This window comes from Oncorhynchus keta, chromosome 1 (genome assembly GCF_023373465.1).
Source record: "Oncorhynchus keta strain PuntledgeMale-10-30-2019 chromosome 1, Oket_V2, whole genome shotgun sequence".
Classification (NCBI taxonomy): domain Eukaryota; kingdom Metazoa; phylum Chordata; class Actinopteri; order Salmoniformes; family Salmonidae; genus Oncorhynchus; species Oncorhynchus keta.
Window position 1 is genome coordinate 33820271 of NC_068421.1, and position 25815 is coordinate 33846085.

The following is a 25815-nucleotide window of genomic DNA, read 5'->3' on the forward strand; positions in this document are numbered from 1 at the left end:
TAAACTTGAACAACATTACTTTGAAAACATTGAAATTGTTGGAAAGCGTTAATATGATCTTGAAAAATATCACCTTGCTACATGAACAAAATACTGTTTTGGAATTGATCTCATATCTCATCTCATAATCGATCTTATTGATGTGGTCTCATTAGGAAGGTAACCTCCAGAGTGAGCAGTGTGTCTGAGGGGTTCACCTGTCTGTCACTCCATACATCTCACACGTTGCTATGGCAGTTGAGATACTCAGATACTGCCCCATAAAGGAGTGGTGCGGAGAGTGGAGAAGTGTCATACCTACTGTAGGTATGATCTGGTCTGCTCAGGTGAAGGTGATCTGCTCTGGACCTCACAAGAGAGATACAGAGACCATACAAATACACAGACCATACCAATGATCATCTTCAAGGAGAATTTAAGGAGAACTTGATTTGTTGTTTTTATCATTGATCAACCATACGAATGATAATCAATGATTATCTTTCAAGGGGAACTTTGAAGACTTTGAAATTACTTTGTATAATTAATAATCTAATTCCGTTCAATATTTGTTTTTTAACTTAGTTAAATGAAGATTTGTGTGAAGATTATTTCTATATATATATAATGCTTCATGCACACCAGAATGTGATATATGTTGAATGCCAGACTGTATGCTCACTGCATTTTACTGTACTCTAAGTGGGTGCTGAAGCTGGGTGGTTTAGGGTTGTTCTGCAATCAAAATAATGTTCAACCTCTCAATGCCAACAACACTGTTCAAAGGAGAGATATCATTGTTGAGAGGCTGACAGACTGCTGTATGGTTGTCTGTTACTGTTAGAATATATATATATTTTTAAAGATAAACTGAACATTCTCAGGTCCTGTGTACACTAGCCATGTGTGCCTGCTGTCAATGACAATAGAGTTCAACTCCTCCCAGGAGATAGTGTTTGTGTTGCATGGACTGAACGTGACACAGATAAACAAACACATCTACTTCTCATTTACTCTCATCCTATACATCTTCACCATTTTTGTGAATCTGATACTGATCGTTACCATTTTTCTGGAGAAAATGTTGCATGAACCTATGTATTTATTTCTCTGTAATCTGTGTATTAATGGTATCTATGGTGCTTCAGCTTTCTACCCAAAGATACTTTATGACCTTTTATTTGACTCTCATGTGATAACATACCCTGGGTGCATGACCCAGATATTGGTAATCTACTCCTATGCTTTCTGTGAATTCACCAGCTTGACAGTGATGGCATATGACAGGTATGTTGCCATCTGTAAACCGTTACAATACCACTCTATCATGACTACTCGAAAAGTGTGGACACTGCTTCTTCTTACGTGGCTTTTCTCATGGCTAGAAAGTGGCTTCGGCATGGGAATAACAGCTAAATTACCCCTCTGTGGCATCGACATCGATAAACTCTACTGCTCAAACTGGGCCATCGTGAAGCTCTCATGTGTTGACACCACTCTGAACAACCTCTACGGCTTCATTGCCACTTTTTCTCACATCTCTCAAATGATACTCATCGTGATTTCTTATGTGAACATCATCAAAGCGTCTTTGCGTTCCCGTGCGGAGAGGAAGAAGTTCATGCAGACCTGTCTGCCTCATCTGATCACCCTCACTAACTTCACCATATCCCTCACCTTCGATGTGATGTTTGCTCGCTACGGCAGCAACACCAGCCTGCTGGCCCTGAGGAATATCATGGCGGTGGAGTTCCTAGTTGTGCCTCCTCTGGTGAACCCTATCATATACGGGATGAAACTCACTCAGATTCGGAATAGAGTTGGACAGATGTTTAAACATAAAGTTGCTGCCTTGACCTAATTTATTGTGGTGATGTACTGTAGTGTGTATCAACATATCTTTCTTGTTGATCTATTTTACATAAAGCTTGACCATTTTCATTCACAATTAAACACGTGGTACTTTATTTATTGAAATATTAAAATTATGATATTGGATCCATCAATGGCCTTCGTCAGAAAAATATTTCAAGGACATGTGTAATAACCTTGGCTCACATATTTGTTGTTTTAATGACAGAGAGCATTTGGCGTCATCTTCTTACCCTGACCAATTAAGTGAAATTAGCTGTGTATATGTCACAGGTGAGACAAATGCCATTTGATTACTTTGCACGTTTTAGCCCATGTACTCCTAATCTAGTGCTTGCTAATTGAGAAGTGTGATTAGCTCCCTGTTGTTCCATGCGAGAGGATTTACTCTGCCCAAAATCTGTACATGAAAAATAATCCCACAAAGTGAGGAATTTTTGTATGTACACTACCGTTCAAAACTTTGGGGTCACTTAGACATTTCCTTGTTTTTGAAGGAAAAGCACATTTTTAGTCCATTAAAATAACGTCAAATTGATCAGAAATACAGTGTAGACATTGTTAATGTTGTAAATGACGATTGTAGCCTCACAAGTCCTCAACTGACAGCTTGATTAAATAGTACCCACAAAACACCAGTCTCAACGTCAACAGTAAAGAGGCGACTTCAGGATGCTGGCCTTCTAGGCAGAGTTGCAAAGAAAAAGCCATATTTCAGATTGGCCAATAAAAAGAAAATATATAGATGGACAAAAGAACAGACACTGGACAGAGGATATGAGACCCATGGGAAAGTGCAGGTCAGAGGGAAACTAAATTGTTGAAGCAGACATTTGAGGTTGAAACTGTGGCAGAGCTAAGCCTAGGTTTTGCTAAGAGAAGTATTGCTTGGATGAAATTATGATTTAAGTTGATGCCAAGATGCTTTCCCTCCACCTGCACTGAAATCTGTTTTTGTTTGATTGTGTTCACTATTTTGTGTTATCCTCCCTCTGTGTTTACTTAGCAAAGGCTAATTTAGATGGAAGCTAAAATTGGGAGAGAAATAAATTAACTTGTGAACCTTTAGCTGCCTCTGATTTTCCTTTCATGAATTTCCACTCAAGCCCATTCTCAGAGAACATGTGCTGCCTGTGGTAAAACTGCTATTCAGAGCTCCCTATGCTCTTGCTGTAAACCTAGTGGTCTAGGATCAATGGTACTGAACTGAGTTTAGTCAGAGCCCCTCTTGGCCAGTGTGTGGCATAAAGACCTACTGTATGTATGTCGGGGCGAGTGAGGTAAGAAGTGCCATTTTTTACAGTCAGCAAATTTACATTTACATTTAAGTCATTTAGCAGACGCTCTTATCCAGAGCGACTTACAAATTGGTGCATTCACCTTATGACATCCAGTAGAACAGTCACTTTACAATAGTGCATCTAAATCTTAAAGGGGGGTGAGGAGGATTACTTATCCTATCCTAGGTATTCCTTAAAGAGGTGGGGTTTCAGGTGTCTCCGGAAGGTGGTGATTGACTCCGCTGTCCTGGCGTCGTGAGGGAGTTTGTTCCACCATTGGGGGCCAGAGCAGCGAACAGTTTTGACTGGGCTGAGCGGGAACTGTACTTCCTCAGTGGTAGGGAGGCGAGCAGGCCAGAGGTGGATGAACGCAGTGCCCTTGTTTGGGTGTAGGGCCTGATCAGAGCCTGGAGGTACTGAGGTGCCGTTCCCCTCACAGCTCCGTAGGCAAGCACCATGGTCTTGTAGCGGATGCGAGCTTCAACTGGAAGCCAGTGGAGAGAGCGGAGGAGCGGGGTGACGTGAGAGAACTTGGGAAGGTTGAACACCAGACGGGCTGCGGCGTTCTGGATGAGTTGTAGGGGTTTAATGGCACAGGCAGGGAGCCCAGCCAACAGCGAGTTGCAGTAATCCAGACGGGAGATGACAAGTGCCTGGATTAGGACCTGCGCCGCTTCCTGTGTGAGGCAGGGTCGAACTCTGCGGATGTTGTAGAGCATGAACCTACACGAACGGGCCACCGCCTTGATGTTAGTTGAGAACGACAGGGTGTTGTCCAGGGTCACGCCAAGGTTCTTAGCGCTCTGGGAGGAGGACACAATGGAGTTGTCAACCGTGATGGCGAGATCATGGAACGGGCAGTCCTTCCCCGGGAGGAAGAGCAGCTCCGTCTTGCCGAGGTTCAGCTTGAGGTGGTGATCCGTCATCCACACTGATATGTCTGCCAGACATGCAGAGATGCGATTCGCCACCTGGTCATCAGAAGGGGGAAAGGAGAAGATTAATTGTGTGTCGTCTGCATAGCAATGATAGGAGAGACCATGTGAGGTTATGACAGAGCCAAGTGACTTGGTGTATAGCGAGAATAGGAGAGGGCCTAGAACAGAGCCCTGGGGGACACCAGTGGTGAGAGAGCGTGGTGAGGAGACAGATTCTCGCCACGCCACCTGGTAGGAGCGACCTGTCAGGTAGGACGCAATCCAAGCGTGGGCCGCGCCGGAGATGCCCAACTCGGAGAGGGTGGAGAGGAGGATCTGATGGTTCACAGTATCGAAGGCAGCCGATAGGTCTAGAAGGATGAGAGCAGAGGAGAGAGAGTTAGCTTTAGCGGTGCGGAGCGCCTCCGTGATACAGAGAAGAGCAGTCTCAGTTGAATGACTAGTCTTGAAACCTGACTGATTTGGATCAAGAAGGTCATTCAGAGAGAGATAGCGGGAGAGCTGGCCAAGGACGGCACGTTCAAGAGTTTTGGAGAGAAAAGAAAGAAGGGATACTGGTCTGTAGTTGTTGACATCGGAGGGATCGAGTGTAGGTTTTTTCAGAAGGGATGCAACTCTCGCTCTGAATGGCATATATCTATATATTTATTTCCAAAACACAACTGAAAACAATAAAATGCTTTTTAGTATTTATAGGCATATTTTAACACAGGCTTAGCACCTAACAAGGACTTTGTACTTTTTTAAAACACTTTTAACAGGCCAGGCCCTGTTATTACCTCATAGCGAGAATGTCTTGCATTACACCTAGGAAGAAAACTCTTCAATATGCTACATTTGCTAATAGGCAATTTACCCCAAGGCAATCATTTTGATTATCCCACAAAACTGTACTCATATGATTTATTACATTAAAATGCTAAATTAATTGATTACATGTAAAGTAAGCTGAGTCCTAAATTGACCGGACATTTCTGATGACCTCCTTAAACTCAGCTCCTCACTTGATTATTATGCTTTATTATTATTTTTAAAGTGTGCCATGGTGTGATATGCAAATAGCCACAAATACCTGGGGAAAACTAGATATTTTCGGGAATCAAGAAAACAATATAGTTTATATATTGAACAAGTTACCTTTGGTTACCGACCCAATGCTCTTGACCGCTAGGCTACCTAAAACCCCATCACCAATGGACTGGGAAGGCTACACTCTCTAACATTTTAGCAGCAGTTTGTTTGCTATGTATTGTGCACCATGTACAATAAATAAATAGTTCTGTGAAACTAATCCAAGTCTCTGACAAAGGGACGGTTTCCTGGACCCAGAGTCTACTCCTGAACTAAACCACACTGTCAATGGAGATTCTCCATTGAGAATATGTTCTATTCTAGGATCTGGATCCTGTATTCCAGCCCTTAGTCTTGTTCCCAACTGCTGTTAGGAGCCAGGTCCTGGGGGCATGGAACAGTTTGGTATTGCTGGAACTTAGGGTGTGTGGAGGTTCATAGGGGAGAGTAGGTCTGACAGGTAGGCTGGTTCAATGCCATTAAGAGCCTAGTAAATGTGGAGAATTTTTAACCAATTTCTTTGAGGGACAGGTAGCCAATGGAGATCAGCAAGTGAATAAAAGTTATGACAATATTTCACAAATTAGCAAATGTTTTACATGTCTGATTTTCATCAACCTCACCCCCATTCATTATTACACTAAACTAAAATATAAACGCAACATGTGAAGTGTTGGACCCATGTTTCATGAGCTGAAATAAAAGATCCTAGAAAATGTCCATACGCACAAAAGCTTATTTCTCTCAAATTTGGTGAACAAATGTGTTTACAGCTGTGGCAAGTAGCTGATTAAAAAGCATGATCATTACAAAGGTGCACATTGTGCTGGGGGCAATAAATGGCCACTCTAAAATGTGCAGTTTTGTCACACAATGCAGTGCCACAGATGTCTCATGTTTTGAGGATGCAATTGGTATGCTGACTGCAGGAATGTCCACCAGAACAGTTGCCAGAGAATTTAATGTTAATTTCTCTCCCCAAAGTAGTTGTTTTAGAGAATTTGGCAGTACGTCCAACCGGCCTCACAACCGTAGACCACGTGTAACTATGCCATTCCAGGACCTCCACATCTGGCTTATTAACCTACAGGATCGTGTGAGGGGGGGAGGAGGGGGGATTCAAATAAGATTTTAAATAATCAAAGCTTGATGATTAATTAGTTCATTATTTGAATCAACTGTGTCAACCCTTTTGGTCCACAGGACCATGTTTGGGAAACATTGCTTTAAAGATTTGAGCGAGACGTTATCCCACTGACATTCTGAGAACATTCTAGGAACTTTAAAACATGACGTTATCCTCGGGACGTTAAGAGGACGTTCAGTACAGATCCCGGTTTGGTCTCAGTATAATGTTATAATGTTATTATTTATTTTGATGTTCATTAGGGAACATCATGTTCCTATTTGTGTCTGACATGACGTTATCCGTGGGACATTCAATGACTACAAGGAGACGTTTCATGATGGTCAATGGGATGTCATATGATGCTCCCAAGGGAAAGCTCTTTTGGGTACCTTTGTGTAATTCCCTGCTAGTCACCAGGATGTCACAGAGGATCATGTCAGGACATTTTTAGGATGTTCTCAGGACTTTCATTTTACTAGTCAATAGGATGTCGCATGAAGGACCCAAGGGAATGTCTCTGGGGAACTATTGTCTATTTCACTGTAAGTTACCAGAACGTCACTGAGGACAATATCAGGACTTTTTTAGGATGTTCTCAGGACTTTCATTTTACTAGTCATTAGGACGTTGCGGGATGGTCCCAAGGGAACGTCCCTGCAAACAAAAATGAATCTTTAGATCATCTCCAGAACGTCACAAAATAGTATTCTAAAGAAGTTAGGAAGTGGCATAGCATGAAGAGCAGGGTGTTATGAGTTCAAATCCCAGGTGAGGACATGTTTGAAAAATAATTACTGTATAATGTTAGTTGAAAACAGTGTATGGTAAAAGCAATGTGTATGGGAGGGAAGTTCCTAACATTGTCAAAAGACAACGGGTTGTGACTGCACCAGTAGTTTACAGGGACTTGATGGCCTTGGCAACAGTAACAAGTGATGTATAATGAAACTAGGATATACAGTGCCTTGCGAAAAGTATTCGGCCCCCTTGAACTTTGCGAACTTTTGCCACATTTCAGGCTTCAAACATAAAGATATAAAACTGTATTTTGCTTTGTGAAGACTCAACAACAAGTGGGACACAATCATGAAGTGGAACGACATTTATTGGATATTTCAAACTTTTCTAACAAATCAAAAACTGGGCGTGCAAAATTATTCAGCCCCTTTACTTTCAGTGCAGCAAACTCTATCCAGAAGTTCCGTGAGGATCTCTGAATGATCCAATGTTGACCTACATGACTAATGATGATAAATACAATCCACCTGTGTGTAATCAAGTCTCCGTATAAATGCTCTTTCCAAACTGAACAAAACTAACTGAAGAAATACAATCGAAAGATCATTAAAACTATCGAAAAAATTTAATAAATAGAAAATGTTAAAAATCTAAAAATAATCAGAGAAGCCCCCGGGATAAACTGGGAACTAGACAAAATCTCAAGACCACTTTAGGCGACCATTTGTCGACGTTCCGGGAACGTCCTAATGACATATTTTTGCTAGCAGAATATAATTTTTCATCCAATTCTGAAAACTGTTAAAAACCAGAACTTAAATAGAATATCATACCAAAAGGGAATTGGGTTCCCTTTCATTAAACAGTTTAAATTCACATTACATAATTTCATCTTTACTCATTCATTTTATACAACAATTAGATACAAGCCTCATAACTGAGACTCTTGTATAAACAGAGTTATGGTAATGTGGCTGTATTGTGTCTCATGAGTTTCACAAACATTAAACGAAATGGACCGGTCGTAGCTGGATTCTTCCCTGACCGTGTGCACCTTCTCCAAAGCATGTACATTGTTCAGTTCGCAAGTTCTATGCTGGAGAAGAAGTTCCTTTGTTCTCCTGTGAAACCTTATCTCTATATATACTGTCTGGCCATGAGGAAGAGAGTCTCCTCCAGGAATTTACGACCTGAGATAACAGCAGCCTGGGTGTAGGCGAGAGAGAGGGGGAAGACATGCTATTCCCAAAGAGGGCCACGTCATGACAGATGTATTTTGTAACAAAGTACACTGATGCATCACGAGGCCCTCCCCTTCGCAACAAGTTCTCTCTGTCAAGTCGTCCGGCCCCAATACCTGCATCTTTCAGGACCTGAGCGCTGTAGCCCTGATTCAAGAAGCGATTCTCCAATTGTAGTCTGTTTCATGATCGCGAACTCTGAGGACTCTTTGGAATTGGCCATATGGAATATTCTCTTTTAGCCTTTGAGGTGAAAGCTATCTGCCCTCATAATGGTATTCCCATCTGTAGGCTTCCTAAAGATTGATGTGTGCAAACAACCTTTGTAATTTTTACTGATGTCAAGGTCCATAAAATGAATGATCCTTGCTGTACTACATAGTTAGTTTGATGTTAGGGTTAATGTTGTTAAGGTATTGGTGGAAGGACATAAGTTAATCTTCTAAAACAGACCAGAACAGACAAACATCATCAATAGTGTCCCCACCATATAATCCGGTCAAAGAACTGGTTTTTAGAGGGATCCAAAATGAAGTCATTTTCCCCATTTACCTAATGCTGTTAAGGTATTGTTGGAAGGAAATAAGTTCATCTTCGAAGCCAGACCAGAACAGGCAAACCCCACCATATAATCCGGTAAAATAACTGGTTTTTAGAAGGATCCAAAATGAAGACATTTTCCCATTTACGTAAGTACAAACCAGCATAAGGGCTGTATCAAGCTTCCATGGCATATCCTTTGACTTGTTCAAAAATACAGTCCTGAAAGACAAAGATATTATTATTAAGAGTCCATTCAGTCAATGAGACAATGAATTCTGTGGGAGGCATCTCAGTCTCAGGCTGGGTACTCAAGAAATGATGCATAGCTGCCAATCCTTGTTCATGTTCAATGGTGATGTATGGAGACTCCACATCCATGGTGACTAAAAAGGAAGCTGCACCTATATTGTTCAATTAACACCTGTGGTATCTTAAAGATGGGCTGGGAGTGACGGCAGAACAGGCTTATTGAAGTAATCAATGTACTTGGAAATGGGTTCTGTCAGACTTTCATTACCACTAATGACTGGTTTTTCTGGGGGGGGACTTTTGGAAGAAGATAAAAAGAAGCCATACGCAGACTGTCACTGAAAATAAATTTGAACTCATTGTCTGGTCTGACATGTAGCCATTCTCCCTTACTACTGTAGCGTCACCTTTGTCTGCTTTTTTAACCACAATCCGTCCATTTTTGGATAATGATTCAACTGCATCCCTCTCTGTCTTAGAAAGATTACATTGTGTTTGGTTAGAGTACATTTGGCTCTCAAACAGATTCTCCACACCAAAATTCACCTTCTTGGTAAATGTATTTAGTGTGGCATTCTGGACAATGGGAAAAAAGGTGGACTTGGGCTTAAAATGTGTTTTTGAGGGCACAGAAACTGCCTGACCTGAAACACTGGTGTCTGTAGTTGGAGAGATGTTTTGCTTGTACCAGGCCTTCAGATGTAAATTCCTGTAGAAACTAAATTGGTCAATCTTTGTATTTAATTAATTAGTTGTGTATGTGTTGGCAAAGGACAGTACTATGGAATAGATGGCTCTCCTGTTGTTGGCACTTTGCCCAGTCATATTCAAGGTTGGAACAACCTTCTAGCTATGAGTTGCATTTTTGATAACATTGTAGCGGTATTTATTAGAGAGGTGTAAAAATAAAGATTTTGTTCGGGCGCCAGGCAAGTACTAACCATGCAGAAAGGAAAAGAGCAGAAGAGAGAGTACCACTACCACACCCACATACATCAGCAGAAGAGACTGTCTAGAGTGTAGCCTGTTTGTCAGATAGCCAATTGAGAGAAAAAAGAAGACACCATATAAAACCCACGTCACAGCACAGGGGTAACCCCACCATTACTACCTCATACAATAATACAAATAATAGTGGCAGAGCAATTGAATGGCAACGTCATCGAAACAATTTACGTGAAAGAACCAAGTCATCAAGAGAGGATTTGCAATAATCTGTATTACCTTCCAGTGGAGGAGTGCAGAAGGTATGAATGTGGGGGGTGTTCATAGACAAAACAAAGGCCTTAAAATGTCCACAATCTTCTCTGCCACATGTCATTAGTACACCCCCATCCCAATACAGTTCAAATACAACACACAACTTGAAAGCAACCTCCCTTTTAACTAAAATGTCAACCCAAATACTTCTGGCAGGGCAATAATAGTCCAGCGCTAATGAACATCAACGGGAAGTGCATTTGAAAAATAGAAAGTTTGCCAGCAGTGTACAGCAGTGGAATGATAGAGGGAAAAGAAAAAGAGAGAAAGAGAGATATTTGCTGTTGACTTCAGGCATGCAGTTGTACTGTCTGACCATCTGATGGTTTGTATGTCAAAGCTTCGCATCAATGTTGCTACTAATCCATGCGATCCATAACTGGTGCAGACCCAAACGATAACAACCACGACCTAGAGCGGTCACACCGATGATTAAGTTAAACACTTTATAAACTAAACACGCTGAAAACAAACAGACTACTGCAGCATAGCACACACAATCAAACTGTCGCGCCAACCAATAGCTCCCTCCCAGAGAGCTGAAAGAGCTGTCTTTTATCTCCTCCTTCCTTACTGCTGATGCACTCTTAAAGTGGCAGCGCACGGTGAAGGATCCTGGCAGGATTTCGCAACAACATATGTACAATATTTCACTTTTTAATGTGTATAGTATTGCTTATTAGGTGTTGTCCAATGAACGTTGTAACCAATCCCTCTTCATTTTTTTTTAGATTAGATTCAACTTTATTGTCATTGAACAAGTACAAGTACAGTACAACGAAATGCAGTTAGCATCTGACCAGAAGTGCAAATAAGCATGCAAAAATGTACAACTGAAACAATTAGGTACAATGTATGTTATTAAATGGGATGTATAAATGGCAAGTCTAAATGTGCAATGAAGGCAAATTGAAAGTGCAAGCAGGCACTCAACTGAAATAGGGGGATAGCAGCAATGAGGTTACTGAGGTAGACATGTACATGTTCAACTGGATAATGTCCTTTATCAGACTATGCAAAGCAATGTCAGAGTCCACTAGTACTGTGAAGAGTGCAAAGAGAGTAGTGCAACAAGGTCCCTGAGAGGCAGTACTAAGATGTGGGCGGGTGGATATGACTAGTGCCGTGTCACAGAGTTCAGCAGGGTTATAGTAGCTGGAAAGAAATGTTCTTGAGCCTGCTAGTGTGGGAACGTAGAGACCTGTACCGTCTGCCTGATGGTAAGAGGGAAAACAGTTTGTGGCATGGATGTGAAGGGTTCCTGATGATGCCGCGTGCCCTACGCAGACACTGCTTGCGCTGGAGGTCTACGATGGCAGGGAGCGGGGCACTAGTGATGTGCTTTCACCACCTGTAGCAGGGCCTTACGGGCGGCCACGGAGCATCCGCCAAATCACAGTTTGTGCAGTTTGTCAGAATGCTCTCGACCATGCAGCGGCTAAGATCTTGGGAGACAGGTGTGCCTTCTTCAGCCTCCTCAAAAAGTACAGACGCTACTGTGCCTTTTTGACCAGGATTGAGGTGTTGAGGGTCCAGGAGAGGTCCTCTGAGATGTAGACACCCAGGAATTTAAAGCTGGGCACACGCTCCACCTCAGTGCCATCAATGACAACTGAGGCGTGGCTGCAGCTTTTAGACTTCCTGTAATCCACAATGAGCTCCTTGGTTTTCTTTGCATTGAGGGCCACGTTGTTGTCAGAGCACCATGCAGCCAGATGCTTGACCTCCTCCCTGTAGGCTAACTCGTCATTGTCATTGATCAGGCCTACCACCATGGTGTCGTCTGCAAACTTGACCATCGTGTTGGAACCGTGTACAGAAACGCAGTCATAGGTGAAGAGGCAGTACAGGAGGGGAAACAGCACAAAGCCCTGTGGCACACCAGTGTTCAGGTTCAGGGTTGAGGAGGTGAAGTTATCTAACCTGACATTCTGGGGTCTGTTGATTTTGAAGTCCAAAGTCCAGTTACAGAGAGAGGGGATGATCCCTAGGTCCTGGGGTTTGGTGACCAGCCTAGAGGGAATGACTGTATTGAATGCTGAGCTAGTCTATGAATAGCATTCTCACATAGGTGTTGGTTTTGTCTAGGGGGGTCAGGGCAGAGTGTAAAGCTGTGGAGATGGCGTCCTCTGTAGACCTGTTCGGTCGGTAGGCAAACTGGTGGGGATCCAGTGTTGGAGAGAGGCAGGACAACTTGCAGACTTGTTTACGTGTTGCTGTGCGTTTTGTTGCCAACCTTACTTTGCTACCTGACAACTTTACGGTTTTTACTTTTTAATTACTGTTTTTGTTTTTGTTTTTTCCCAAAACTTTTTTTTTCCCATTCAACTTTTTCACTCCGGACGCTTTATCTGGACATGGTTCGTCAGGACCTCCAACAGCCGAAGCTAAGTAGTAACATTAACATGATGCCTTCTAATTGCAGTTGCTGTACTCATAATATACAGGAGAATGATCGCCTTACAGCAAGGATAGCTGTGCTACAAGCCCAGCTTCAGACGCAATCGTTAGGCAAGGGTAATTTCAGTTTCGGAAAAGATGAAACAGCGTCTGTGCCACCAGTAAGTACAGATAGTAACGTTAGTATAAATCCCCTCGCAAGGTCCCCACAGCCGGACAAATTCCTCACGGTTTCTGGAGGGAAAGCTGTAGGAATGCCCAACCAGTGCTCATTCAGAACAGAACAGAAACTTTCAACCAGTTTTCCCCATTAAGCAACGAGTCGGTGTCAGAGGCCGAGCCTTCTCTTGTCTCTACTCCTCCCGTTATGGGGTCTGAGATGCCGAAGCTTCCCACCATTAGCTCTGACAAATTGAAAACTCTAGTCAATGGCGACTCCATTACCCGCAATGTTAGACTTAAAACAAATCATCCAGCGATCATACACTGTTTACCAGGGGGCAGGGCTACCAACGTTAAGGCTAATCTGAAGATGGTGCTGGCTAAAGCTAAAACTGGCGAGTGTAAAGAGTATAGAGATATTGTTATCCACGTCGGCACCAACGATGTTAGGATGAAACAGTCAGAGATCACCAAGCCGTCGGCATCGAGTAATTGTCTCTGGCCCCCTCCCAGTTCGGGTGAGTGATGAGCTATACAGCAGAGTCTCACAACTCAATCGCTGGTTGAAAACTGTTTTCTGCCCCTCCCAAAAGATAGAATTTGTAAATAATTGGCCTTATTTCTGGGACTCACCCACAAACAGGAGCTTCTAGTCATGAAATCTATGCAGCCTACTCAATCACTTTTTATAGATACTGTTTACAGGCCTCCTGGGCCATATACAGACCTTGTAGTCATAGCAGATAATATTCTAATCTTTGGTGACTTTAATATTCACATGGAAAAGTCCATGTGCAAACAACCTTTGCTTTCGGAGCCATCATCGACTCAGTGGGTTTTGTCAAACATGTCTCTGGATCTACTCACTGTCACAGTCATACTCCGGACCTAGTTTTGTCCCATGGAATAAATGTTGTGGATCTTAATGTTTTTCCTCATAATCCTGGACTATCGGACCACCATTTTATTACATTTGCAATTGCAACAAATAATCTGCTCAGACCCCAACCAAGGAACATCAAAAGCCGTGCTATAAATTCACAGACAACACAAAGATTCCTTGATGTCCTTCCAGACTCCCTCTGCCTACCCAAGGACACCAGAGGACAAAAATCAGTTAACCACCTAACTGAGGAACTCAATTTAACTTTGCGCAATACCCTAGATGCAGTTGCACCCCTAAAAACTAAAAACATTTCTCATAAGAAACTAGCTCCCTGGTATACAGAAAATACTTGAGCTCTGAAGCAAGCTTCCAGAAAATTGGAACGGAAATGGCGCCAAACTGGAAGTCTTCCGACTAGCTTGGAAAGACAGTACCGTGTAGTATCGAAGAGCCCTTACTGCTGCTTGATCATCCTATTTTTCCAACTTAATTGAGGAAAATAAGAACAATCCGAAATTCCTTTTTGATACTGTCGCAAAGCTAACTAAAAAGCAGCATTCCCCAAGAGAGGATGGCTTTCACTTCAGCAGTAATAAATTCATGAACTTCTTTGAGGAAAAGATCATGATTATTAGAAAGCAAATTACGGACTCCTCTTTAAATCTGTGTATTCCTTCAAAGCTCAGTTGTCCTGAGTCTGCACAACTCTGCCAGGACCTAGGATCAAGAGAGACACGAAAGTGTTTTAGTACTATATGTCTTGACACAATAATGAAAATAATCATGGCCTCTTAAATCTTCAAGCTGCATACTGGACCCTATTCCAACTACTGAAAGAGCTGCTTCCTGTCCTTGGCCCTCCTATGTTGACCAACCGGATGTGAACCAAACTCAAAGTGGCAGTAATAAAGCCTCTCTTGAAAAAGCCAAACCTTGACCCAGAAAATATATAAAACTATCGGCCTATATCGAATCTTCCATTCCTCTGAAAAAAAAAAAAAAGCTGTTGCGCGGCAACTCACTGCCTTTCTGAAGACAAACAATTCATATGAAATGCTTCAGTCTGGTTTTAGACCCCATCATAGCACTGAGACTGCACTTGTGAATGTGGTAAATGACCTTTTAATGTCATCAGACCGAGGCTCTGCATCTGTCCTCGTGCTCCTAGACCTTAGTGCTGCTTTTGATATCATCGATCACCACATTCTTTTGGAGAGATTGGAAACCCAAATTAGTCTACACGGACAAGTTCTGGTCTGGTTTAGATCTTATCTGTCGGAAAGATATCAATTTGTCTCCGTGAATGGTTTGTCCTTTGACAAATCAACTGTAAATGTTGGTGTTCCTCAAGGTTCCGTTTTAGGACCACTATTGTTTTCACTATATATTTTACCTCTTGGGGATGTCATTCGGAAACATAATGTTAACTTTCACTGCTATGCGGATAACACACAGCTGTACATTTCAATGAAACATGGTGGAACCCCAAAATTGCCCTCGCTAGAAGCATGTGTTTCAGACATAAGGAAGTGGATGGCTGCAAACTTTCTACTTTTAAACTCGGACAAAACAGAGATGCTTGTTCTAGGTCCCAATAAACAAAGATATCTTCTGTTGAATCTGACGATTAATCTTAATGGTTGTACAGTCATCTCAAATAAAACTGTGAAGGACCTCGGCGTTACTCTGGACCCTGATCTCTCTTTTGAAGAACATATCAAGACTGTTTCAATGACAGCTTTTTTCAATCTATGTAAACATTGCAAAAATCAGAAACTTTCTGTCCAAAACTGATGCAGAATAATTAATCCATGCTTTTGTCACTTCTAGGTTAGACTACTGCAATGCTCTACTTTCCGGCTACCCGGATAAAGCACTAAATAAACTTCAGTTAGTGCTAAATACGGCTGCTAGAATCCTGACTAGAACCAAAAAAAATTATCATATTACTCCAGTGCTAGTCTCCCTACACTGGTTTCCTGTCAAGGTAAGGGCAGATTTCAAGGTTTTACTGCTAACCTACAAAGCATTACGTGGGTTTGCTCCTACCTATCTCTCTGATTTGGTCCTGATTTGGTCCTGCCGTACATACCTACACATACGCTACGGTCACAAGACCTAATTGTCCCTAGAATTTCTAAGCAAACAGATGGAGGCAGGGCTTACTCCTATAGAGCTCCATTTTTATGGAATGGTCTGCCTACCCATGTGAGAGACGCAAACTCAGTCTCAACCTGTAAGTCTTTACTGAAGACTCATCTCTTCAGTGGGTCATATGATTGAGTGTAGTCTGGTCCAGGAGTGTGAAGGTGAACAGAAAGGCTCTGGAGCAACGAACCGCCCTTGCTGTCTCTGCCTGGCCGGTTCCCCTCTTTTCACTGGGATTCTCTGCCTCTAACCCTATTACAGGGGCTGAGCCACTGGCTTACTAGGGCTCTTTCATACCGTCCCTAGGAGGGGTGCGTCACTTGAGTGGGTTGAGTCACTGATGTGATCTTCCTGTCTGGCCGTGGCGGAGATCTTTGTGGGCTATACTCGGCCTTGTCTCAGGATGGTAAGCTGGTGTCTCCTGACCCCTCCTGTCTCAGCCTCCAGTATTTATGCTGCAGTAGTTTGTGTTGGGGGCAAGGGTCAGTTTGTTATATCTGGAGTACTTCTCCTGTCTTATCCGGTGTCCTGTGTGAATTTAAGTATGCTCTCTCTAATTCTCTCTTTCTTTCTTTCTTTCTCTCTCTCTCTCGGAGGACCTGAGCCCTAGGACCATGCCTCAGGACTACCTGACATGATGACTCCTTGCTGTCCCCAGGCCACCTGGCCGTGCTGCTGCTCCAGTTTCAACTGTTCTGCCTGTGATTATTATTATGAACATTTGAACATCTTGGCCATGTTCTGTTATAATCTCCACCCGGCACAGCCAGAAGAGGACTGGCCCCCCCACATAGCCTGGTTCCTCTCTAGGTTTCTTCCTAGGTTTTGGCCTTTCCAGTGAGTTTTTCCTAGTCACCGTGCTTCTACACCTGCATTGCTTGCTGTTTGGGGTTTTAGGCTGGGTTTCTGTACAGCACTTTGAGATATCAGCTGATGTAAGAAGGGCTATATAAATACATTTGATTTGATTTGATTAAGGTAGGCCAAGACCAGTCTTTCGAAGCACTTCCACTTCGTTTACAACTTGTAACGTTTCATAGCAACCAACCAACTACCCACCCTCCTTAAAGTTTTTCCCCTGAGTAACCTTTTGTCTTATGTAACCATACCAAACATAACATAAATGATTATACAAATTTGTTGACTGAATTTACATTTACCATGTTACGTCTAGTTTATGAGACCAGGCTGCACTTTTCTCAATTTCATCTATATCTAATATTATAAACCTATGTGTTAAATTAGCTTTGATAGGCTACAGTAGGCTATAGTTTAGGTGTAGCATACAGCTGCATTTCTAATACACCTGACACCTGTATGTCGTAGTGGAGACCAATATCTATCTTGTTATTAAGCTATATAAAAGAACGGTTATTGATATGTATGATTAGTAAATTATATGTATTTTTGCAGTGATTGGACCTAGGTCTACTGCAGCAGTAGGACATTTACTAATACAATTTAATCTTTAACCCGAGCACACCGTTCTGACACCTTTGGTCTCTTGGTCCTCCCAACTTTGAACTAACATATGGATACCACATAATTGGGAATGAGATGGACTGTTGATCACAGATACCGTAAAAAAAAGGTAGGGGCGCGGATCATAAAACCAGTCAGTATCTGGTGTGACCTCCGTTTCCTTCATGCAGCGCGACACATCTCCTCCGCATCGTGTTGATCAGGCTGTTCATTGTGGGCTGTGGAATGTTGTCCCACTCCTATTCAATGGCTGTGCGAAGTTGCTGGATATTGTCGGGAACTGGAACACGCTGTCGTACACATCAATCCAGAGCATCCAAAACGTGCTCAATGGTTGACATGTCTGGTGAGTATGCAGGCCATGGAAGAACTGGGACATTTTCAGCTTCCAGGAATTGTGTACAGATCCTTGCAACTTGGGGCCATGCATTATCATGCTGAAACATGTAATAGCAGCAGATTTTAACATTGATCTATTTCTATGGGCACAAGCACTGTTTATGACACAAACTGTTCACAGAGAGAATTTAGCAAGTTTAATGCTTATTTCCTGCAAATCTACACATTTTGTTATGGGGTACAAAGAAAATGTTGCAATTCTGTACATGTTGCCATGTCGTGTGTATTCAGGTGATATTTGAGTGAATAAACAATTACAACAATGGCTATGGACTGAAAAAACAAATACATTAGCTGACATGGGCTAGTTGATCTGTACATTTCTGACAAGTTGTCAATAGCTCTCTAAGGTATGCAATGACTAACATAACAAGAGGAACTGCTGATGCACTACCAAGTTTTTTTTTTTTTTTTTTGGGGGGGTAGTGCCGACACCTTGTGCGGGAACCACTAACATGCTGTAGGCGGTTCTCTATGTTAAAACGAACACAACTCACAATCAACTCACAATCTCAGGGACATTATCATTGGATAGTGGTATTAAACAACACATGCGCATAAATGACAGTGTGAACATATATTTAAGAATTAAGCAGAAACAGACGGGCCAGGTAGTTAGGGCAAATGCTGGATGGGCTGATCCGCCTTTAGCTCAGTGACTGGTCCAAAAGCCAGTTTTAGCATGGGCTGTGTCATTGAGGACCTTCACCATTTTGAAGTAGTAACTGGGGAATCAGACAATGAATTATACTTATGAGCAAACTTTCCATAACTGCAGGTGGCAGTAAATAGCCAACCTGGGCTTTATACTTGTTTAAAAAAAACACTGTCCAGGTGGCAGTATGCACCCTTCCAGTTTGTTTGAAAACTCGTAGAAGTCGTAGAAGAAAATGGACTACTTTAAAATGGAGATTGCCTCAATGGTGCTTCCAGTGCTCTCGCAGATGCCATAATGGGACAGATATACTGATGATCTAAGTCTATAGATCTTTCACTACTAGAGGAATACTTTACTGCCCATTTGTAGAAACAGAACTTATTGGAACCTCACATCATTTTGCCCTTTCCCCAACCCCCCTGAAACACACATACAGTACATATCCACTGACATTCTAGAAGAATGTAGGGTCAGAGCCACAGCAGCATCCCTGACTTGACTTTACTACAGTGCTCTACAGTTCTCTGACAGTAAAATACATTTACAGAAATAAAATGCAATACAAACAATTATGTTGATGATAAAAAAACAAATGTACAGTATAAGCATTCAGTTCTGGCAGCTCACATCTTGACAGATATTCCTGTCAGTCCTGGGATTCAAACCAGTAACCCTGGCCCTGCTGCTGTACCATCTAAAGTCATAATTGGTACCAGTTTAGATTCAGATTTCTGGTCTCCTTGGTCCTAATCCCTACAGTGGTGGGAACAGAACATAGCTACAGGAAGTAGGGGTGCTGAGGGTGATGCAGCACCCCCTGAAAAATCTGAATTAATAACAAATATTAATATTTTTGGATAACTTTTTTTCTCACAAAAGTAGCACACTAGGCCTTTACTGTCCTGCATTAGCGGACCAATATAGCCTTCTGTAGCACGGGCATAGAATATCTTTCCCCCATGGCTAAACTATACTGATATCTCTGTTACTGTAAACAACAGAAAAAAGGATGGTTGTAGAGAAGTTGATGAAAGTGATCAAGTGGGGAGCACATGTATTAAAAGCCTACTTTCATGACTCCTTTGAGGCTTTCAAGCAAATAAGTAATATTTTGACAAATGAGAGCACAACTAACACAAAAGGTGAAACCATTAAACTAGCTATGATACATATACCATGCAGGTTACTCAGTGCACTTTCAACACAGGAGAGTTAAACAACTGCTAAGTGAGAGAAAATGGTTATGGAATAAAATACAAATGGAGACATGCCGGTCATGAGCCATCACTGACAGAATAAGTAAGCACTCATTACATATACATTGCAGAAAAAACCTGCAATATACATCCTTTGTGAGAGATTCCCTTAATTTCTGCCTCATGGCAAAATGTGTAGAACTGCAGGAAATTAACTTGAAAACTGCAACAAAAAATTTAGACGAACGTTTTAGGAAGATGGGCAGGTACATAGCTGTCCTGAGTTAGGTGGGCCAAGAGTCCAGATCTGGCAGAATGGGTTTGGGTGTAGGGTCTTCCCAAAGATCCCACTCAGCATCTATTTGAGCATAGTCTGAAGGTAGGGTGGGTAGCTCCCCTTGATGCTCTGTAGTTATGCAGCTAACGAGCTTATATGACACAAAGGATTCTCAGTTACAATACATGGTAAACTTGATGTGATTTTTTCAGTCAATTATAGCAACTATAAGTAAGAAAACACATAATTCTAAATTACACAAAGGAACTATCAGGTTATGTTTCAGGGTTAAGGCCTAGTACCTTGTTACAAGCATGCTTGATTTTAACCATCCTAACGCCATACATTAAAGGGTTGAAAATTGGTGGACATATCAGAAAATAAACGAATAAAATATTGCGAAGTATAGGTGGAAGATCTGCAGTTTCATACCTGCCTTGTAGAACCACAAATAACCAGCCAAAGGAGAAGTTCAGCAAAGAGGCTATATGTGGTGTACAGGTGTTAAATGCTTTCTGTTTCGTCTCTTTAGAAGACTTTAAACATATCTGTAGAATTCTTATATATGAGTATATGGTAGGACATATAGTACAAGAAATATAAAGCACAGTGACAACAAGACCCCATATGTTATTCAGCATAGTATTTGAACAGGCAAGCTTGACGACTGAGTAGTTGTCGCAATACAGTCTGTCTAGAATGTTACCACAAAATTGCAGTCGCAAACTCAGGGAGATAATGATGGCGATGAGAAAAAAAGAAGACGAGCAGGACAGTAGAATTAAGCCACAAATGGTTTTAGGTGTCATAATATTATTATACTGTAGAGGATAACAAATAGAGATGTACCTGTCATAGGACATAACTGCTAAATTACTAAATTCTGTTAGAGCACATGTGTACAACACATAAATCTGGAGATAACAATAAAGAAGGGAAATATCTTGTGTGTCAGACAGCAAGTAAAACATGAGAGCAGGAAACAAACCAGTGCTCCCATACAACTGATTAACAAACAAAGCACATAGAAACATATACATGGGTTCATGAAGGCTTCTTTCAATGCAGATAACTCCAATAAGTAAAGTATTGGCAAGAATGATGACAAAATATAAAACAGTTACTACAGCAAAGTAGCAATACTTCAATTGTCCGATATCACCGTATGCAGCAAGCCTAAAGACCTTAAAGTGAGTAGAGTTTTCCATGGTCCTGGGAGTTGTTAAATATGTGCTGTCAATGTTTGAAGAAGAGGAGCAAATCCTCCTACTATCGCTTTCATATAAGTTAAATTGATGAAATCACAAAGAACAGACAACCTAAATGGATACTTCCTTGACTTGTTGATTTCCCCACATATACAGTATACTCACCAATATAGACAGCTTTTCATTCTCCTGATAACAAAATTCAAGCAATATTATTATTTTTATCCTGCACTCATGTAACTTTACAATTAAATTCCAAAATAATACATTGATTACATGTATTCTAAATCCAAAATGAAGACAGCTCATTTCTAATCCATGATGATCTCCTTAAACTCAGCTCCTCACTTGATTCTTATACTTGTGAGATAAAAAAAGAAGCCTGCCATGGTGTGATATGCAAATTATTACCAATACCTGGGGACACCTGGGGATAATTAGATATTTTCAGAGTCAAGGAAACCATATAGAGAAAAACAGATACCATTTTGTATCACATATATTTTTTTGTTTATTTAATTTTTATTTAACCTTTATTTAACCAGGTAGGCTAGTTGAGAACAAGTTCTCATTTGCAACTGCGACCTGGCCAAGATAAAGCATAGCAGTGTCAACAGACAACAACACAGAGTTACACATGGAGTAAACAATAAACAAGTCAATAACAGAGTAGAAAAAAATAATGAGAAAAAATTATGGATATACATTGTGTGCAAAAGGCATGAGGAGGTAGGCAATAAATAGGCCATAGGAGTGAATAATTACAATTTAGCAGATTAACACTGGAGTGATACATGATCAGATGAACATGTGCAGGTAGAGATACTGGTGTGCAAAAGAGCAGAAAAGTAAATAAAATAAAAACAGTATGGGGATGACGTAGGTAAATTGGGTGGGCTATATACCGATGGACTATGTACAGCTACAGAGATCGGTTAGCTGCTCAGATAGCAGATGTTTAAAGTTGGTGAGGGAGATAAAAGTCTCCAACTTCAGAGATTTTTGCAATTCGTTGCAGTTGCAGGCAGCAGAGAACTGGAAGAAAAGGCGGCCAAATTAGGTTTTGGCTTTAGGGATGATCAGTGAGATACACCTGCTGGAGCGCGTGCTCTGGGTGGGTGTTGCTATCGTGACCAGTGAACTGAGATAAGGCGGAGCTTTATCTAGCATAGACTTGTAGATGACCTGGAGCCAGTGGGTCTGGCGACGAACATGTAGCAAGGGCCAGCCGACTAGAGCATACAGGTCACAGTGGTGGGTGGTATAAGGTGCTTTAGTAACACTGTGATAAACTGTGATAAACTGCATACAGTTTGCTGAGTAGAGTATTGGAAGCTATTTTGTAGATGACATCGCTAAAGTCGAGGATCGGTAGGATAGTCAGTTTTACTAGGGTAAGTTTTGCGGCGTGAGTGAAGGAGGCTTTGTTGCGAAATAGAAAGCCGACTCTAGATTTTATTTTGGATTGGAGATGTTTGATATGAGTCTGGAAGGAGAGTTTTCAGTCGAGCCAGACACCTAGGTACTTATAGATGTCCACATATTCTAGGTCGGAACCATCCAGAGTGGTGATGCTAGTCGGGGTGCAGGCAGCGAAGGGTTGAAAAGCAGGCATTTGGTTTTACTAGCGTTTAAGAGCAGTTGGAGACCACGGAAGGAGTGTTGTATGGCATTGAAGCTCGTTTGGAGGTGAGATAGCACAGTGCCCAAGGAAGGGCCAGAAGTATACAGAATTGTGTCATCTGCGTAGAGGTGGATCGGGGAATCGCCCGCAGCAAGAGCAACATCATTGATATATACAGAGAAAAGAGTCGGCCCGAGAATTGAACCCTGTGGTACCCCCATAGAGACTGCCAGAGGACCGGACAACATGCCCTCCGATTTCACACACTGAACTCTGTCTGCAAAGTAGTTGGTGAACCAGGCAAGGCTGTCATTAGAAAAACCGAGGCTACTGAGTCTGCCAATAATAATATGGTGATTGACAGAGTCGAAAGCCTTGGCTGTCTTTTATTGATGGCAGTTATGATATCGTTTAGTACATGGCTGAGGTGCACCCGTGACCGGCTTGGAAACCGGATTGCACAGAGGAGAAGGTACGGTGGGATTCGAGATGGTCAGTGATCTGTTTGTATACTTGGCTTTCGAAGACCTTGGATAGGCAGGGCAGGATGGATATAGGTCTGTAACAGTTTGGGTCCAGGGTGTCTCCCCCTCTTCAAGAGGGCTGAGGGGGGTCGGTAGCAGGCGGCAACAGTGAGAGACTTATTTCTGGATAGATGCATTTTTTTAATTAGAAGTTCGAACTGTTTGGGCATAGACCTGGAATGTATGACAGAACCTTGCAGGCTATCTCTGCAGTAGATTGCAACTCCTCCCCCTTTGGCAGTTCTATCTTGACGGAAAGTGTTATAGTTGGGTATGGAAATCTCAGAATTTTTGGTGGCCTTCCTAAGCCAGGATTCAGACACGGCAAGGACATCAGGGTTGGCAGAGTGTGCTAAAGCAGTGAGTAAAACAAACTTAGGGAGGAGGCTTCTGATGTTGACATGCATGAAACCAAGGCTTTTTCGATCACAGAAGTCAACAAATGAGGGTGCCTAGGGACATGCAGGGCCTGGGATTACCTCCACATCACCCGAGGAGCAAAGGAGGAGTAGGATGAGGGTGTGGCTAAAGGCTATCAAAACTGGTCGCCTAGCGAGTTGGGGACAAGGAATAAAGGAGCAGATTTATGGGCGTGGTAGAATATATTCAGGGCATAATGTGCAGACAGGGGTATAGTGGGGTACGGGTACAGCGGAGGTAAGCCCAGGCACTGGGTGATGATAAGAGAGGTTGTATCTCTGGACATGCTGGTTATAATGGGTGAAGTCACCGCATGTGTGGGAGGTGGGACAAAGGAGGTATCAGAGGTGTGAGGAGTGGAACTAGGGGCTCCATTGTAAACTAAAACAATGATAACTAAACAACAGTATACAAGGCATATTGATATTTGAGAGAGACATACAGCAAGGCATAAAGTAATCGCAGGTCTTGATTGGGAGAGCTTGCTAAAACAACAGGTGAGACAACAACAGCTAGTCAGCTAACACAACAGCAGATAAAATGGCGATGACTTGGCAGAGAGGGTCGGATTAACTACACACAGAGCCTGAGTTCGTGGCTGAGGCCGACAGATAAAACATAAATAAACAGAATGAAGTACCGTGATTAATGGACAGTCCAGCAGGCATCAGCTATGTAGCCAAGTGATCATAGTGTCCAGGGGGCAGCAGTAGATGGAACAGGGAAGTCGCCACTACGCTAGCACGCGGGCGACACAGCGTTTAAAGTTAGTAGCCCGGGGGTGGTAGGGGGGGTCTGCTCAGACGGAGGCCTGTTGAAGGCACAGCGGATGGAGTATTCGTCGGCAGACCAGTCGTGGTGATGCGGCGGGGGGCCGTTGTTACGGAGTCTAGTTGATAGGTATTCGACTAGCCCGGACTGTTCCCCGGACTCCATGTGTAGGGATTTGTACAATGCACAAACAAGGCTATTGAACTTGACATTGGTGTCTGTCTTTATTCCTTTATCCTACATATCATACTGAAACAGCCGTGTCGACAGAGAATCCAAGCCAGATGGCAAAAGAGGTATTGTAGAATTTAGTTTGCTAACAGGGAGATGTGCCTGGCTCACGGCAAACTGGTGCTAGCTTCGTGGCAGTGGCGTTAGCCAAGGTCCAGAGTTTACAGCAAGGATCCGGTGGAGTATTGGGATCTAGCCATGTTTGAGTGGGGTTGGGGTGAACAGCTGAGTAGGCCGGGAGGTGGGCCTCAGGGATAGCTTCAGTACTGGGTGCAAGCTAGCTGTGAAGATCAGAAGTAGTGGTCCAGGGATTACGGCAGGAATCCGGCATTGTTGTGGAGAGACAGTTCGATACTGGTAGACTGGCGAGTATTATCCAGGCTAAAAACAGGGCTGGCTGTGCAGAAGGTAAAAGCCACTAGCAGTGGCTAACAATGACTAAACAGCTTGTAGCTAATTAGCTGGTTAGCTTCTGGAGGTTCTTGAAAGTATTCTAAAATTAAAATGAATAGCGATTCCGTATCACATTGGGTGAGTCAGGTTACCGGAAGGTATAATCAAATAAAAAATCGAAAAGAGATTGAAAATAAATATGGGTCCAGTGAGTGGTTGGGCTGGCTGGGGACACGGCGATTCAGACCGTTATAGCAGGCCTGTGCTAACAAGCTAACAGTTAGTAGACCGGGGCTAAACAAGCTAGCAGTTAGTAGACCGGGACAGGCTAGCAATTAGCAGGCCGGGTTAGCACGCAAGCAGATAGCAAGGGCTAGAAAGTTAGCCTTTGGGGGACGTCGCGATGGGGTTAAGTCTGTTTTTGCCTCTTCATGCAGAGCGGAGAAGGCCTCTTCGTGGCGTCAATAGACCGGTCGTGGAATTAGTAGGGTTCCAAGTAGCTCTAGGTAGCTAGCAGGCCTAGCTGGTTAGTATAATGGGCCTTCAGAAGGAAGGCTCTGATAGCGCTGAACAGACAGGAGACTCCAGCAGCGCTGTAGAGGAGGAAGGCTCTGATAGCGCTGAACAGGCGGGAGACTCCAGCAGCGCTGTAGAGGAGGAAGGCTCTGATAGCACTGAACAGGCGGGAGACTCCGACAGCACAGGAGAGGCGAGGCGCACTGTAGGCCTGATGCGT

The 25815-nt window shown here is 42.6% G+C and overlaps 3 protein-coding genes across 3 annotated transcripts; 1 reads left to right on the plus strand and 2 right to left on the minus strand.

Moving 5' to 3' along the window:
- Positions 1 to 603: 603 nt before the first annotated feature.
- LOC127931104 (olfactory receptor 4S1-like) lies at positions 604 to 2918 on the plus strand. The gene has a single exon (XM_052522413.1). The coding sequence runs from the start codon at positions 899 to 901 to the stop codon at positions 1838 to 1840; it is 942 nt and encodes a 313-aa protein (XP_052378373.1). The 5' UTR covers positions 604 to 898; the 3' UTR covers positions 1841 to 2918.
- Positions 2869 to 4664, minus strand: LOC127930058 (uncharacterized). Its single transcript, XM_052519160.1, has 3 exons — positions 4625 to 4664; positions 3454 to 4419; positions 2869 to 2879 (listed from the first exon to the last, which is right to left on the minus strand). Exons 2-3 carry the CDS (start codon positions 4055 to 4057, stop codon positions 2869 to 2871), a joined length of 615 nt encoding a protein of 204 aa, XP_052375120.1. The 5' UTR covers positions 4058 to 4419; positions 4625 to 4664.
- Positions 4665 to 18199: 13535 nt separating this feature from the next.
- Positions 18200 to 21191, minus strand: LOC127931105 (olfactory receptor 11A1-like). The gene has a single exon (XM_052522433.1). The coding sequence runs from the start codon at positions 21114 to 21116 to the stop codon at positions 20184 to 20186; it is 933 nt and encodes a 310-aa protein (XP_052378393.1). The 5' UTR covers positions 21117 to 21191; the 3' UTR covers positions 18200 to 20183.
- Between the last annotated feature and the right edge of the window lie 4624 nt (positions 21192 to 25815).